Genomic DNA, 18,118 nt, shown 5'->3' on the forward strand with positions numbered 1-18,118 from the left:
GCTTGGCAGCTCACTCATCTTCTTCTCCTCTTTCTCAATGTCGGCCAAAATTTGATAAAAATCTCACTCGACATCTTCTTCACTTGGCTCAACCACAAGACTCTTCTTCACATACTTCTTCTTCTTCAGAATACTTATCTTCTTACCCTTCATGAAAGGGGACAACACATCATCATATTCGGGAACAACTTTCCTCTTCTTCTAGGTCTTCTTAAGAGAAACAACAACAAGCACACACCAGGGGGTGCCTCATAAGATCTATCCTCCACAACAACCTCAACAAGCTCAGACCAATGGGTGCCTCAACAGATATATCCTCCACAATAACCTTAGTCTTAATAGCAACATGTTCAAAAGAAGTGGGGATATCCTGACATTAGGATCGGTAGACTAGACAAAATCCTCAATACACTACTATGAAAACGTTAATAGAAGACGTTCAAAAAATGCATTTAAATATATTTGATCGCGTTTTGGGTGCCTTCGTATCACATGACGTTAAAAGTATTTGACGGCGCCCAAAATAAGTGCACTCTATACTTGTGACATATAGGAGCCTCTTTTTCTAACAATAGAGGGCGTTTTTATATAAATTCCTTTGATACATACCATGCTAGGCCTACCATCATCACCATTAAATATTTTATAACCTATCTAAACCCATATAACTAAGAAACATTCACACATTTGAGCTAAAACCTATCAAAATCAACAATCCAAACACAACTTCAACAATACAAACCCAAATAAAGTATCATATCAATGCAACAATTAAACAAATGAAAAAAAAACATAAAAAAACATAAGAATCAAAACTTTACCTCGAAAAGAGGTCGCCCGACTAAGAACGAAGTCGGAGAGTATGAACCATTCAAAGCACACCAACAAAATACTTCAAAAATGATGTAAAACAATTACATTAACTTAGTATACAAATAACCCCTAAGAATATAGAGCATATAAGAACACAAGATGAAAAATAATTACAAACCCTAACTCAAGGTCGAAGGCAATGCTAGACGCAAAATATCACGAATCCAACACCTCAAAACAATTGAGAAAACACCATATAACCTATGCAAACAAATAATTTTAAAATTTTTGAAAAATTAAAAAAACCACGAACCCGACATTAAAACTGACTGCGAAGAAACAAGGAAGGACTGCTCACCTGTAACGATATGGACTGGAGAAGAATGACGACGACATAAGAGGACTGGAGTGTGGTCGACGGCGACGGAGGAATGAGGTTGCATTAATGGAGGTCTTGGAGGAAAATTGCGAGAGTGACGAGAAAGAAATCGAAGTATGAGAAGGATGAAGAATGAATATCAATATTATTAATTCGAGTAAGTTAAAATCACATCGTTTCTATATAAGAGTTGTGTATAGTCTGACACAACCACGTGTCAAGATATCAATGGACCAAAACAATAAATGGCGTTTCTATAAAACGATGTATATAGTTTTACTGCCACAGCCACATGTCCCGACACAGTTGGACCGGATCTTTTGAATGCGTTTTTATGGAAGCGTTGTGCAATATTTCTACGGCACTTCACTCTACAGTCCACGTGGCGTTACTTAATTTGATTCAACCTAAAAATTCTTTAGAATGCGATTTTTTGGCTGAGCGCAATCTATAATTGTGTTGTAAAAGCATATTTTTCTAGTAGTAATAGAGTGATCAACTACAACATATGGACAAATCATATATGCCCGCAATCACATCAGTACTAGGGGGATTAGTGGTTTCCAATAGGGACTCTAGATTTTCTTAATCCCTAGGTACATTATCAACCTCATCAACCCTAATCTCGGTATTATTCGCATCATCATAACTAGCATTCCTATTCTCTAAGTTCTCTTCCAAAACAGTACTAGAATCAAATACATCATGAGTGGATATACCTTGAACCTAAACATAGGGCTCCTCGATAAGATAGATGGTCGATTGATCCTCCATGGGGGCAGGAAGATTTTCATATCCAATCGTTAAAAACAAAGGCACAACTTCCTCATTATCATCGACAGATAGAGCGAGATTGAGATTAGTCAGGAGGCATTTCATGATAAAAAAGCGGATGAAGCCTCTTCTCCACGGGTTGGATCCACTCCAACACCTAACACAAGTGAGAGTGGATTCGCTTGCAATCGAAGCAGGATCATTCCAAACCTGCTGAGTCCTATATCCGAGTCACGTGAATGGGAATTACCAAGTCCGGAGGCTTTCGTCAATGATACTATTGGGTTGGATGACATCAATACTTTTAGCCAGGCGACACCGACATCCCAACCCAGAGGGTCTCCGCCACCAGTTATTTTGTTGATAGAGGCTCCACCATAGACTCAACACCAGGAAGAGCCTCATCTTCCACCACAACCGTCAACTCAATCCCTAAGAATGAGGGTGTTCGGTTACGGCTCCCGAATCAGATACATGTGTCGAGAGTAACGATATTGAGGTGTTGGACATTTTATCTCCGGTAAGTGTAAAAAAAAGGATTATTTGCAAACAAAGCGGAGTTGTTGAAGCATTTGCGGATGGATGCAATCAATAATTATTATCGAGTCAAAACGAAGAACTCATCTTCGCTCAAACTTCATATAATTTGTGCGGGTAAAAATTGTGATTGGGTGGTCTAGGCAGTGAAGCTAAAGAACATGGATTTGTTGTCAATGGTGCCCACAAGAAGAGTAGTAGTCTTTACTTATGTACATTTGATGTAATAAAGTCTCACGATGACTCTTGCTTGTAACTGCTGAATCATTAATAAAAGTTGAAACGTTCATTCATTCTTCCTTGTCTGTTTGAAGCTTTATGATAATCTATAGTCTTTAGTCCTTAAACAAACCTAAGAACATATGAAGAGAAAAATGTAGATTTGCATGAACAAACTCTTCACGGTTTGCTTAAAACTGCATAATCACAATCTAATGGTCAAAGGACTATTGATCTTAGTACGATTGTTATGAGAATCTATGATGTCTAGTTATGGGGCATAGAGAGTTGGAGACTCTATAGTTGTTTTAGGTATCTTCTGAAGGTACTAAATTAACCAGTGCATTTCTAGAGACAGAATAAGAACAAACCATTTAACCTCTTATGTCTCGAAGTCACTATGTATGAATTGCATCATGCTTACCTCAATCCTGAAATGAGACATGTCATTTCATAGCTTACGTATTCTCATTCGAGAAAGTCAGAATTCGGATTCACTATGTGATTCTGAACATGACCTATTGGTGAAATACTAAGTTATGAAGATGTCATGAGTAACTTTGTGAAGATCTCATAGATATGGAATTCATGTACAAGATTGCTGAAATGCAATGTATATCACCTCATGTTTTTTTCCTTGGAATGTGAATAAATGAACTGGCCAGTGTCCAAATTGAGTCATGACTCTTTTGGATGAATCAATGTGACTTGTTAGCTCCTCGTCAATACATTGTTTCTAACTTATTCATAAGCGACAAAGGAGTTGAGGAAATAACAGCTAGAAGGGTAAAATGGTAATTTTGTAAATCCCGACTAGTTGATGATATTCATGAAGGGTAAACATAGATAATATTCAGTGGATCCACTCATCACAATTAAGTTGAATTCTTGAGTAGAAAATAAATTCATTTGAACCGAGAGATTCTCAGTGTCAACTCTTTAGTGGAGTCAGTTGACATTAAGCTAAACTTGGAAAAAGTTTGTGAACTTTTGAGTCCAAGTGTGTTAGCTCAAGCTTTGTTCATCTGGATCCATGAGGTCACTGTCACAAGTCATATCAAGTAGGAATAGTTAAACTAGAAGCTAAGTCAAAACAAGAACGAGACAAGTTTTACGAAAATTGTCTAAAGGGTATTTTTGTCTTTTGGACATAGGACGAAATGAATGTCAATAAATTTTTTGACATTGTCATATGATGCAAATTCCACTCGGCCATAATAAGATTTTTGGGCCTTGAGGATTAATTTCATTTCATAGAATTTTACTTGAAAATTCTTAATGGGTTTTTCTTATGTTGTCATGAACAAATGAAGAAAAATCTAGAAACCCCTTCTAGAAGGAGTTGCACGTCCAACATGGCAAGAGAGAGACCAATTTTGTGCATTAATGTATGAAGATACTTGCCAAAAGAAAAAGAGTTAACAAATTTCCTCTACAAGGAAATGAAGTGGGCGGCATACATAAGGCAAGGGAGAAGCAAAACAAAAGAGGAAATAAATCTAAGGCTTCTAGAAGCCTAGCTTGGTCGTGGGACTTAAAGAGAAGGAGGGCAAATTTTGCTCATGAATATGCGATATTCTATAGAAGAGGAAACTACCTTGTTGAAGGTAATTCCTCTCCTATAAATAGGGCCCTCATTCTCATTGTTTATTCATCCAAAGTTATAGAGATTGAGAGCTTCTCTCTCTAGACTTGACCGCCCCATCTCCCTCTCTCTCTAGTTCTTTTTGTTTTTGTTTTGGCACCTAGGTCCATATTTGACCTAGTGTTTTAGCTTTTCGACTCTTAGACTTGTTCTTGAGTCGTCGTGTTTAAAAGTGCCCACACACTAATTCCTTATTTTCTCGAGTGATTCATGTGATAGAAACTTTCGTGGTTACTCGAGTTCCCAAAGAATGAAGAAAGACGAGCTACATGGGGAGACGAACGTTTCAACCTTTCTAAGGCTTCACAAATGTGTCACGGAGTGAATTCACTCTGTGTGTATTTCCAAACAAGCTTTACGCACATATTATCAAAATGTGATCTCAAAACATCATGCCAAGAACATAAACAATATTATAATCCAGTAGAAGAATGATTATACGATCTAAGCTATATTGAACCATCATGTGACTCTTAAATAGGGATCCCATATTAATATATTTCGGAGACACAAACACAACAATGCAAACCAGAAAAAGACTCTTAACACAACAAGACTCTTAACACATATTAATACATAAACCAGAAAAAAGACACAAACACAACAAGGCAAACATAACACCATCACATCCCATAAACCAACCAAGAACTATCATGATATCAATCCCTGTGTCAAACAATAACTAAAAAACTACCCGAAATATCATGATATCAATCCATGTGATATTACCGCGGTCAAGAATAAACCAACCAAAACAACCGACCTAGTTTATACTAATCCCTGTGATATCAATTCCAGACTACATTCTATAAGCCTAACTCCATAACACTAAAACTAATATAACCAACCGATGCATATAAATAATCAGAAAAAATAAAAATCACATTAAGCAAAAAATAACACCATTACATTCATATCTGTGTGCCAAAAAAGAAAACCCATTCAAAATATCATCATATCAATCCATGTGTACTATTACTCTCTTTAGTAGGTATTATTCGATTACCTTCTAGCCCACAGTTGAAACACCCTCGGCCACCACCGCCGCCGCCGGAGCTAGCCTTTCCACAATCGAGATCGGGTGAGACAAAGCGAGAAACAGAGATCTTGGGTGAGAGAGCGAGAAACAGAGATCGTGGAGAGAGAAAGAAACACAGATCAACCAACCCACTTTTTGGGCGAGAAACAAACAGGGGCGACATAGAAAGAGAGAGAGCGAGAAGAGGGGCGAGAGTGAGAGAGAGCGAGAAGAGGGGTGTGTGAGAGAGAGAGAGAGAGAGAGAGAGAGAGAGAGAGAGAGAGGTTTGAGCGGGAAGAAGAGGGTTTGAGCGAATTTTTTTTAAATAAAGAAGATGAAAAACCATCCGTATGTGTTTACGATAGTTAAGAGGATATAATAGTCTTTACATAATGGGATAAGTATTATATGTGACAATTTTTTGGTTTCGGGCTATATCTGGTAAGTGAGATTTATATGGTATTATTAGTGTCAATACCCCTAAGTGTTGTCAGGAAAAAGTTGACCTTAGTGTCTTTGTCGTGTTGTGAGGCTTTTCTCTCCATACAATTGGGAGTTTGGTGGGGTTTCCAGGTTAGTAAGGTGGCTTGTTGAGTTTCTGCATTTATGGATTTTGCTAGTTCATAGTGTTGGTCGTGAGGCTTGAGAGGGGAGGGAAACAGGAGTGTGTGGGTTAGCTGGTCTTAGGGGGTCAATGGAGCACGAAGGTAATGTTGAGGAGGAGGTGTTGCAGACATCGTCATTTCTAGCCAGGAAGCTGGTAATCATTGAGAGAGAGGACGCCGACGGGGAGAGAGCCGAACCTTTTTTCCTGGCCAGGAAAGTTTTGTCGTCGATGCCGGTGGGGGCCAAAGCTATTTGGGATGTCTTCAGTACGGTCTGGAAGTGTCGGAAAAGTTGGAGAGTAAAAGAACTGGAACCGGGGCTATTCCAGTTCAGGTTCGATGACGGTGAGGACTTGAAACGAGTCCTAGGGGGGAGGCCTTGGAAGCTACGGGGTGCCCAAATCATCTTGAAGCAGTGGCCGGCTCATTTGTTGGCGGTCGAACTGGACTTCTCGACATCACCTTTCTGGGTCCGGTTGTGTGGTCTCCCTCCGGGTTTCCACAACGTTGCAACCACGAGAGAGTTGGCTCCTCTCTTGGGTGATTATCTGGGCTTCTCTGGCAAAGCGGGGAACGATATGAAAATAAGGGTGGAGGTGAATGTTCAGAAAGCGCTCTGCGGGGATTCTTCCTAAATCGGGATGAGCTTCCGCCGCTTTGGGTTCAATGCAAGTACGAGAATCTCGGGCGCGTATGCTACACTTGCGGGTTCTTGGGGCACAACTCAGACTCGTGTTCGACAAAAATAGAGGCTGTGGTGAGAGCCCCTCATTCGCTGAAGGTGAAGCTGTACGGGAGTTGGATACATGAGAGAGTTACGGCCCGCTCGTGCTTCGCTGGTGTAGAGAAACTTATCGGAAGAGGAAAGTTTCCGGAGGCCGTGGCCTGGCTTAGAGACCCAGCTAATAGAGGACCTGTACCTGAGGAGAAGATCCGGGCGTGGCTCGACGGTCCGATGAAGCTCCAAGGTTTGACTTCCGAGGGCGGGCGCGTGGCTCGACATGACGCAGCACGGAGGCCGATGTTGGAGAAATCAGTGGGGGCCACTGCGGAGGATGAGACTTTCTCGTCAGGTACTGGGCAGAAAGAGTCGTTAGAGGAGCCGCTGGAGGGTGTCAGGAGGGTAGGTTCGATTGAGGAATGTCTGGGGGATGTTGAGGTTTTTCGGGGAATGGCTGCGGGGGAAAAAAAGGAAACGTGTCTGGGGAAGACAAAAGAGAGCAGGGTGACTGATAAGGGGAATGGTTTCTTTGTGGGTGAGGGTTGTGGGCCTGGGCTGGAGACTTTGAAAGCCCACAACAATATTGAACCTGGGCTGGAGCTTTCTGAAGCCCATAAGAAAGGCTGTGTATCTCTTAATATGGACCAGGCTTCTGCCATGATTAATGAGTCCCCTATTTTGAAGCGTGGGGCAGGCGTGTCTCTGGCCCAGGAGAGTATTGTTTCTTCAAAGGGGCCGGCTAGTCCTAAGGGAGGGAAGGGCCAACCCAAAAGGAAGCTTTCTGAGGACGGTACCTATGGGGAGGTTTTTTTCGAGACCAACAAAAGGAGGGCGGGAATTGGCAAAGAGCTGGCAGAGGGCCGGGCCGCTGCTGGTAACCACCGGGAAGAGGATATTCTTTCGTTGGCCTCGAAATTCAAGCTCTCTTTTGAGGCCGGAGTTGGGGGCGGAGACAAGGGAGCTGACAAAGAAGGGAAAGGTAAAGTGAGGGGTCGGAAGAGTTCTCGAAGACCTGCGATGGGAGAGGAATTAAATCGTGTTCTTGTTCCAGCGGAGGATATCTCGAAAGCCAGCGTAACAAAAGGATCGGCGGCCGGCGAATGGCGGGCTGACCGGGCTCATTGATCATCATTTGGTGGAACGTTCGTGGGTTGGGAAACCCACGAGCGATGGGCCGCTTGCGAAGGCTTATTTGCGAGCGGAAGCCGGACATCCTCTTTCTTTCGGAGACGAAATTAAGAGGAACCCGGTTATCAAGATTATGGAAAAGAATTGGGTTTGACCAATGGTTAGGGGTGTATTCGGAGGGACAAAGCGGGGGTTTATTTCTCGCTTGGAAGGATGAGATTACGGTGACCTTACGGAGCAAGAGTAGGGGTCATATAGATGTGGGAGTTAAGGACAAAGAGGGTAAGTTGTGGCATTTTACCGGGTTTTACGGGGACCCCGTTGAAGCGCGTTGGAGTCTATCGTGGGACCTTTTGAGAAGGTTAGACGATGGGAGCAACTCTCCGTGGTTGTGTGGAGGTGACTTCAATGAAGTCCTCTTTGAGCATGAGCATGAGCATGTGAGCACGAGTCGGAGGAGGGACTCGGGGATGAACGCTTTTGGCACCGCTCTCGACGATTGCGGGCTGTGCGATCTCGGGTTCAATGGCGAACTCCTAACGTGGAACAACAAGCGGTGCGGGGTGGCCAATGTGATGAGCCGCCTTGATCGGGTTTGTGCGAATGCTAGTTGGAAGAGCCTCTTCCCGACAAGTGTGGTGGAGGTGCTTGACTTTTGGGGGTACGACCATCGTGTTTTGGAGATCGACACGGAGGAGAGACCGACGTTCCCTCCTTCTCGCTCGGCTACCGAGAGACGATGGGCTTTTGAACCGGGGTGGCTCACTAACGACGAATGTGGTGAGGTGATTAGGAGGGCGTGGAGCCGGAGGCCGAGCCGGGAAAGAGGAGAAGGGTGTGCGGGTAGGTTGGATGAATGTCGGGAAGCCTTGCGAGGATGGGCGAAGTCTACCTTTGGCCACCAGGAGAGACGGTTGAAGGAGCTTTCGGGACGTCTCGAGGCGATCAACAAAGAGGTATGTAACTCTTCCAGTTGTAGGGAAGTGAAGAGGTTGGGCCGCGAGATAGAGTCACTCATCCTTCTCGAGGAGTACCATTGGATGCAAAGGGCTCGGGTGGATTGGCTCAAGGGAGGAGATAAGAACTCGGCGTACTTTCACCAACGAGCGTCTAGAAGAAGGAGCCAAAACTCTATCCGGGGAATCCTCAACGAGGCAGGAGTGCGTGTCTCAGCCGAGGAGGATGTGAGAGGGGTCTTTGAACGCTACTTCTCCAACATTTTCGGTTCGAATGGTGCTAGTGAAGAGGAGTTCCGGGTGATTACGGAAGAGGATGTGAATCGGATCTCCGATTCTCACGGGCCTTTGATGGACGAAGACTTCACAGGGGATGAGGTGGACAAGGCTCTTTTTTCGATGGGCGCCCGGAAGGCCCCGGGACCCGACGGGTTCCATGCTCTTTTCTTCCAAAAGAATTGGAACGTGGTGGGTTCGGGGGTGACAGATGAATGCCTCGGGGTGCTAAATCGTGGAGAGAGTGCTCGAAAGTGGAATGAAACAAACATTGTGCTCATACCGAAAGTGAAGAAGCTGGTTAAAGTGGGAGATTTCCGACCCATTAGTTTATGTAATGTTATGCTCAAGATGGTGACTAAGGCGATTGCTAATAGAATCAAGGTGGCCCTCCCGTCGATCATTTCCGAGGTACAAAGCGCCTTTGTTCCGAACCGGCTCATATCGGACAACATAGCAATCGCCTTTGAGCTTCTCCACTCTTTGAAGAAGAAGACTAGCGGGCGTAGGGGAGTTGTGGCGATCAAACTCGACATGCGTACGGCCTATGATAGGGTGGAATGAGGATTTGTCAAAGCCATGATGAAGAGAATGGGTTTTGGAGCCAAGATTGTAGCGGTGATTATGAGATGCATTTCTACTCCTTCCTTTTCGGTGGTCATTAATGGCCGGGTAGGGGGGAAGATAATCCCCAAAAGAGGCCTCCTCCAAGGGTGCCCTCTCTCGCCTTATCTTTTCCTTATTTGTGCGGAAGGACTCTCCGCCCTTATCCGAGGCCAAGAGAGATTGGGGCTTTTGCGGGGGTTTGCGTGTTGTTCCGGGGCCCCTAAGATCTTACATCTCTTGTTTGCCGATGATAGCCTTCTATTTTGTGAAGCGAGCGAAGGAAATTTCCGTGCGATTCGGGGAGTTTTGGAAGTGTATGAAAGGGGCTCGGGGCAAATGGTGAATCTTGAGAAGTCTATGTTTTGTTGCTCGCCGAATGTGGGTTGTGTCGGGGAGGAGTTGGCTTCCTCTTGGCTCGGGATCCCGGTTGTTTCGGAGCTTGAGAGCTATCTCGGTCTTCCGGTTCGTGTGGGTAGACGGAAGGTGTTGCTTTTTAGCAATATTACGAACCGCGTCCAAAAACAACTTCGTTCGTGGAGAGCTAAGGTCTTCTCGGCGGGAGGGCGGGAGGTTCTCATCAAAGCGGTAGTACAAGCGATACCGGCTTATTCCATGAGCCTCTTCAAGATCCCGCTCACCATTATAAGCGAACTACATCAGCTCATTGCGCGGTTTTGGTGGGGTGGTGCGGAGGATAGGCGGAAGATCCATTGGGAAACGGTGGGAGCTTCTTGCAAGACCTAAAAATGAAGGGGGACTCGGGTTCAAGGATCTAGGCGATTTCAACCGGTCGCTTGTTGGTCGTCAGGTTTGGCGCATAATACGTTTCCCGGATTGTTTGATGTCTAGGGTCCTCAAAACCAAATACTTTCCGAACTCCTCGGTGCTTGAGCTTCGGAGTAAAGGCCATTTCTCTCATCTTGGGAAAAGTCTTTGTTGGGCCTTGGAGTTGCTTCGGAAAGGTTTAAGATGGCGGGTGGGTGAAGGAAATTTGAGAGCTTTCGGCCCGCCGTGGATCCCGAGAGCCGGGGCCTTCTCCCTTACATCCCCCGAGCCGGACGATTACTACCCGTGGCGGGTGGCGAATGGCGAATTTCATGTCCCCGGAGGGGTGGAACCATGGGTTGTTGGAGTCGGTCCTCTCCCCCTACGATGTCGAGGCGGTTCGTCGCATTCCCATTAGCACCGAGGGTGGGGTGGATAGATTGGTGTGGCATTTTGAGGATAACGGTCATTATACGGTCCGATCCGGGTACCGCCTGGCAAGATCGGAAACCAAAGGAGGCCCTCGTGCTCGAATGGGGAGGAGGCTCGTTGGTGGGCCAAATTGTGGTCGTCGTCAATCCCGCCGAAGATCAAGCACTTGGTGTGGCGGGTGTGGTTCGAGGCTATCCCAACTATGGGGAATTTGAGGAAGCGGGAGATCAAGTGCCTTCCTTTTTGCGAGTTTTGTGGGGAGCTCCCGGAGAGCGCGGTGCACGCGGTGTGGGGCTGCGACCGGGCCCAAGGTATTTGGCGGGCTTCGGTGTTGGAAAGGTGGGTCGGCAAGACGGGAACTTGCTCCTTCAAGGAGATTTGTTTCCGGGCTGCGTCCTCGCTCACGAGAGAGCACTTCGAGCTGTTTTGTGGGTTGCTGTGGGCAATGTGGTCGGACCGGAACGCTCGTATCTTTGAGCATGCCACTAAGACGCCGGAAACGTGGGTCTTTGAGGTCGCGGGGTGGATTTACAACTTTAAGGCTCATTCCTTGTCGTTGGAAGGGGCTGATAAAGTCAGCGGGGCTGTAGTGAAGAGCTGGTCGAGGCCCGGACGAGGAAGATTGAAGCTCAACGTGGACGCGGCGTGGTCGGAATGGGAGGAGCTTACCTCAATCGGGTGCGTGGTGCGCGACCACAACGGGGACGTGGTGGGAGTGTTGGCGAGGGGACTCCGCTGGGTCGACTCCGCGCTCTCAGCGGAGTGCTTTGCGGTTCGAGAGGGCCTCCGGTTTGCTAGGGAGCGTGGCTGGTTCTTATCGGTAGTCGAGTCGGATTGCTTACGAGCTTCTCAACTTGTCAACGGGAAGCATATGCTAGGCCACCAAGGGGCGATCATCGAGGATATTCTCACAGAGCTCCAGAACGTTTCTATCCAAGACGGGCTGGTTTGGGTGCCGAGGGAATGCAACGAAGCGGCTCACACGGTTGCGAAATACCGTCGAGAATCTTTGTCTTTTGATGTTGAATTGCTGTCTTGCCCGTTGTGGCTCTTTTCTTGTATTGCTAAGGACTGTGATTCCTCTGTTTTGGCTGTAAGGGAGGCCGATAGAGCCTCGGCAGGTTGCTGAATTTCACAGCTGCCCATAAAAAAAAAAAAAAAATCCCTTAAGTGTTAATCATTAAAAACTAAATAATAAAATATCAATATTTAAGATACAAAATATATTCAAAATTTAAAAAAGTTAAAGGTTAAATTGAGTCAGATAAATTTACACAAATTGTAACATATCTTTCTTTTGACTATTTTTCAATAATACTTGAAACGTTAATTTCCAACATTTCAAGTTACTTCGTCTAATATTTCTTAAAAAAACGAGAAAAACGGCTTCGTTGGGCCGAGCGAGTGGGTATTAGAATGAGTCGACTTCCGTTTCAAACCCGACCAATCCGAAAGTTGTTGTGAAGCTTCTCTCTTCTGTTCGTTTCACTTCAAGGTTGGAAATTTTTCTAATTTCATACAGGATCGGTTGATCGCAGAGACCTTCAATCTGAAATCTCTCTTTATTTCAGAACGAAATTAAATTAGGTCACATCATAGTTGGTGAGGTTGATTCAATCGTCGTGAATTCTAATTTTCACCAATTTGTTGTTTTATCCAATCTCGCTGAAATCGTTGTATGTGAATGTGATCAGTATCATGTTACCAAGCCTCCTTGAATCCTACTTGAATTATTTTAATAGTCGATGGATGGTTCAAGCTTCTTAGATCAGAAAATCACAACCCCTATAAATATATTTTACTGAAGTTTTGAACTTGGTATGTTTAGTTTTAGATAATTAGTTGTAGAATGAACAATTACCCATTTTTATCAGGAAGTCCCAAGTCTTTCAGTGCTTACCCAAGGGGAGATACTGATCTAGAATCGGGTACGTTCAAAAGAACTCGAAAGCCCAAGAGTTCGCGTTTCGGTCCCATAAGAATGTTAAAATCCGTCAAAAGCAGAGTTATTTATTATTTCAAGCTTCACCCACTTTTGTGTTTCCTCATTTCATTGTCTCTTGGAGTCTGTATTTTGTTAGTGCTGTTTGTATATGAGATCAATTACAAGACAACGAATAACTATCGAAATTATAACTCCGATCCGGCTGATTATCCCTTCCGGGATCTCAAGAATTTGGTGATGGTTGCCGGGCATTCCGTTTATACGAGTAGTAGTTGTGGGAAAGCGGACAAGGAAGATTCGTGGTTCTTGGAGTCTTATCAGAAGAACCCGGGTCAAGCTTCGACTTTCTTGGCGCATATAGAACAGGGTATTGAAATTGCAGCCAAAGACGAGAATTCTTTGCTTTTATTCAGTGGTGGAGAGACTCGGAAAGACGCTGGCCCAAGGAGCGAGGCGCAGAGTTATTGGGCAGTCGCTGAATCGAAAGGATGGTTTGGTGAGTTGTCATTCTTTGGTTTATCCTTTCCATTTTGAAAATATGTAGATGATGAATAGTCCGTTTATGCAATTTTTATAAATGAGGATGGTAGTATTACAACTTACATCATGCATACCCTTCAACTTCAAATTATAGTAAAACTTGTAAATATAATTATAATTTATTTCCTGGATATAAATTGATATCATCCATATCTGCAATGTGCATTTTTTTGTTCTGGTTACATTTTACCATGTGAATAGGGCTTTTTTCTGGTTTCAAACAGACAACTGTATCTGCAGTGTGCATTTAACTTGAGAGCTCTACCGTGATTTCTTCATGCTGACTCATTTTACATGGATTTATTATAGAAGCACAAAATCATCGATTTCTTTTATGTGACAAAAATGTGGTTATGTATATATGGTTTGTTCAGGCAAAGGAAAAGATGTGAGATCGAGGGCTCTCACCGAAGAGCATGCAAGGGACAGTTTCGAAAATCTTCTCTTTAGTGTCTGCCGATTCCGAGAACTTACAGGCACATATCCTCATAATATAACTGTAAGCAAGCTTGACCTTATTCATGCATAGTGATTCAGATATCAGAAGTGCATTCCATACTGGTTTATACGCATTCCATCAGGCACATTCTGGTTTATATGTATTTGGTTTTTCTCGTTGTGTCTCTTATTCATACATAGTATACTCAGAAATCAGAAATGCATTCCACACTCTTAAATCAATTACGACAGATAAAGAATCTGCATTGAACTCATGCTCCGAACCCACCGTTATATCTGTACATTTGGTCTCTATCCAAATTTGATCTTGATTATATAGGATTTTAGATGTCTAGTAAATAGTGATAAAATGGAGTTTATGCCATGGCATACTTTAATAGCAGTCATCTGTGGTGGTAGTTAAATCCTATATTGTCATATTTTCTTCGTCATGCTTAAGTTGAGAGCTTTCATGTACAAATGTGAATTTTGCACATCTTCTTCAAATTTTTGTCTAATAATTTAGGCATTCCATCCATGTGAGAACATTTTCAGAGAGTTCACAGTCCAGTCCACCAAACAAATTTATTTTTATTTTTTGTATACTTTTTGGATATTCATTTCTAGGCCTTTATTGATTATATATATATCTTCCGACCATTACAGGTTGTAAGTTATGATTTTAAGGAAGAGAGATTTGCGAGTCTTCACCGGTCAGCAATAGGCTTTCCAGAATCAAGATTTTTTTATGCAGGCACACCTGCCATCTCGACCGCCAAAGCGGCAGCTCAGAAAGGAGAGGCTCTTGTTCGGACGCAGTTCAAGGGTGACCCGTTTGGGTGTCGCTCTTCACTCTTCCGTAAAAAGCTCGGACGCGACCCTTTCCATAGGACAATCCCTTATCCAAATGGGTGTCCCGAGATCGATGGCCTCTTCAGATATTGCGGAGCTGGTCCTTATACAGGATTTCTTCCATGGGCCCACTAAGCTCAATACTACAGGCTTTTTTCACTTTTTTTTAATACCATTTACGCGGAAACGTTGTGTAGAAGCTTAGAAAATTTTTATTATAGCGACTTTGCAACAAGTTCATAGACGGAATTCAGTTTAAAATAGAATATTTATTAGTTGAACTGCCTTGCTGTGGTATTTGTGACGAAAGAGTGTCTCAACTTGATGTAATAGAATTCATACATCCCATTAGAGTTTACTGTTCCCATCTTCAATAAACACTGCGAGGTGCATGATAATAGTAATAATCAGGGGTGCTGATCAATCAAGCCAAGTGTACATAATTAATTCGGATGACAAGTGCAAAGTCTGATATTTGTTGTGTAATGAAAATAGCGTTCATGATACTGCTATAGTTGTGTATCGTGTGTTCATTCATAGGCCATAGCCAATGCATACATATAACTGCCAGAATGAACACTTTCTCGAATAGAGGGAAGTCTAGCCGGTGTTTTTCAAGAAGGGGCAGCTCGAAGCCGCGGCTTCAGATGGAGAATCGGCGAGGCTCGCACCCTTCAAAAGACCTCCAAGCAATTCTCCTCGGTCGTAAAAGAACTCCACCTTCACAATCTTTTCTTGATCATCCAACTGCAATTTTCAAATTTCAAGGAATCAAAAATATATATATGTTCGTTTTTTTTCTTGTTTCCCTTCTTTTTTTTTCGAGCACACAAGAGATAGATAGGCGTGTTTGTAACCTCAAAAACAGACATGCCAAAGAGTTGAACCATTTCCCCAGTTGCGGCGTGGCCTTTGAAAGGACCCTCCTTGTAGCCCCAGTGTCTAAACTGGTAAACAATCACCGGTGGACCGGAATAAACACGGACAATTTCGACGGCGAATCCGCGTGGAAAGGCGGTTGTGAAAGCCACGTGAGAAGAGTCAGCTGTCTATTCTGCCGGGTTGTAGCACCGCAAATTCTCCGGTAGTGATGTCTGAAGCAGCGAGTTGTAGCCTCCTCCGAGCTTCCGTTTCTCTTCCAAACTCAAAGCTTTCCTTCCTGTGTTATGGTACATTCAATCCATGTTAATCCTTTATCTAATTTAATGTAGTACTCATGTTGCCCCCTAGGGTTTTGGTTCAATGGGAAGAGAGGTTTTGAAGTCTGAATCTTGTAAAATAAAAAAGGCTTTTAGCTCAAATTATCCCTATACTATATTCTGAGTTGTCTACTTGTCCTAAAAACTAATTTGATAGGGTTATATACTCTTGAACTATTGATCTTGCGAGAGTTTCTCATTTTCATAAAAATATTAAACCATTTCGTGAATTCTAACTCCTAAAATACAAAGAATATTTGCAAATTTTTTGAATAGCTACTAATTACAACAAAATCTTACGTTAAAATCGAAAAGTTCTTTCTTTTTTATTTTAGCTATTTTGGGGTAGGATTATGATATAATTACTCTATTTTATATAATAAATATTTAGCAATATTAAATTATAAAATGTTTGATATCGTTATGGAAAGGGCTAAATTGTTACAACTTGACTGACCTAGTTTTAAGGGTATTATAGCATTTACTGACTAACTGGGCCTTTTGTACTGGATTTACCGTTTAAGCTGAGTCTGTACTTTTTAGGATCAACAGTTTTGTAGTCCTCAAAGCAAGTCTTGTGAAACATCTCCATTTCCCATGTCTTCACAAGGTTCTGCACTTTCTCTTCAACTGACCCTGCAGGCCATATCTACCACACACTCTGGTGTAAGTTTCCACAGCATCATTAATACGTCTGAATTCTAAGAAAAAAAATTGGAGAGAGAAACCTTGGTTCTTCCTTCTTCAAAGAGCTTGTTGACAACATCATAATTGGGAGGTGCTCCGAATCTCCACTTGGTGTTCTTCTCTGCCTCTCCATGCATATAAGAACGATATTTGTCATCCATGACTCTAATCTTTGAGTCACCGAGTGTTTTGGTTATGTTAAGTGGCTATAGAGCTTATATAGTGGAGTCGTAATGTGTCAGGTCTCGGTCAATCACAATAATTTCTGATGGCCATCAAACACTCACGTTTGTGTCGTCAATATCCTCACCTACTGGACCACTTCTGGTCTGAATTTTCTTCTTCAACTCGTGACACGTGAAAGCAACACTCGTTTAATGAATCATTTGAATCTGAGTTTGTTCACAATTAGGGATAATGCCATAAATGCCCATTTCAATAATTTAGGACTGAGATTTTTGTAGTTTATTCGATAATTTCTGATGGCCATCAAATACTCACGTTTGTGGCGTCAATATCCTCACCTACTAGAGGTTGAAAATTCTCTCCACTTCCGCGAAAAACAATGGTTTGAATTTTCTTCTTCAACTTGTGACACGTGCTGGCAACACTCGGTTAATGAATCATTTGAATCTGAGTGTATTCAGAATTAGGGATAATTCCAAAAATGCCCATTTCAATAATTTAGGACTAAGATCTAGTTTATTCCATTATGACATGAAGGTGCAATTAACCACTATATTCAGTTGTGCAAGTGTAACTAACCAATTTTATTGGGCTTCATGAGCAATCCAAGCCCACATCGCCGAAAATGATCTGGCTCACCTCGGCCATGACAAGTAAAACGTATCATTGAGCCCAAAGCCCAGTTTTCAGATGATCCCAGCTCACCACGTCGGCTGAAGGCGAGATCGGCACGTGTCCACCTCGGACGAAACTCTCTATGTATCAAGACCACGCATCAATTATTCTCCTATAATTAAGAATTTGGATTTTATTGCTATTTCTATCCTCCAATTATGAATAATCATTTTAATAAATTAACTCGGAATATGTGTCTTGTAAGTCCTTGACTGTTCATTCGTTCTGTTGTTCAAGGACATAAATTAAAATCATAAACACATCTTATAGTATATTATAAAAAGAATGAACTTTAATTTTCAATAATTCAGCACAGCATATAAATGTCTATATCAGGCATAATTACAATAGGAGTCTTTCTCATCCTCTTGTGAACACAAGTCCCAAACAACAACGATGTTAATTCTGTAGTTGGTGGATGCTTGCGTTTAAGTTTCTTAATCAGAGTGGCACTCTTATATATGGCATGTTTCATTAATTGAGATCATGAAAATATAGGTATGATGTAAGTAAGCGTTAGAGAAACTTGTTGAGACATTAAGAGAAAATCAAAATAATTAGAGAGAACAAGATTGGAAATAGTTTTGGTAGTTGCAGGGGAAGAAGTTATGGATTTTTTTTTTTTTTTGTAATTAATTAAATTGACGTAGACACACTTTATCACTTGAACCGTAACCGTACAGTAACATAAGTCCTATAAACGAGGTTTTGACTCGAAACAG

General features: G+C 42.7%; 1 protein-coding gene and 1 pseudogene across 2 annotated transcripts; one reads left to right on the top strand and one right to left on the bottom strand.

Moving 5' to 3' along the window:
* Positions 1-12,245: 12,245 nt before the first annotated feature.
* Positions 12,246-15,027, top strand: LOC149390426 (uncharacterized protein C57A10.07). Its single transcript, XM_089619273.1, has 3 exons — positions 12,246-13,315; positions 13,734-13,858; positions 14,464-15,027. Exons 1-3 carry the CDS (start codon positions 12,724-12,726, stop codon positions 14,782-14,784), a joined length of 1,038 nt encoding a protein of 345 aa, XP_089475399.1. The 5' UTR covers positions 12,246-12,723; the 3' UTR covers positions 14,785-15,027.
* On the bottom strand, positions 14,971-16,835 carry LOC149390427 (pathogen-related protein-like; annotated as a pseudogene). The gene is made up of 4 exons (XR_016300112.1): positions 16,577-16,835; positions 16,365-16,497; positions 15,507-15,808; positions 14,971-15,396 (listed from the first exon to the last, which is right to left on the bottom strand). The product of XR_016300112.1 is annotated as a pathogen-related protein-like (transcript).
* Between the last annotated feature and the right edge of the window lie 1,283 nt (positions 16,836-18,118).

Source organism: Urtica dioica, chromosome 7, assembly GCF_054948205.1.
Source record: "Urtica dioica subsp. dioica isolate 48M chromosome 7, U.dioica_male_clone48M_v1_H2, whole genome shotgun sequence".
Classification (NCBI taxonomy): Eukaryota; Viridiplantae; Streptophyta; class Magnoliopsida; order Rosales; family Urticaceae; genus Urtica; species Urtica dioica.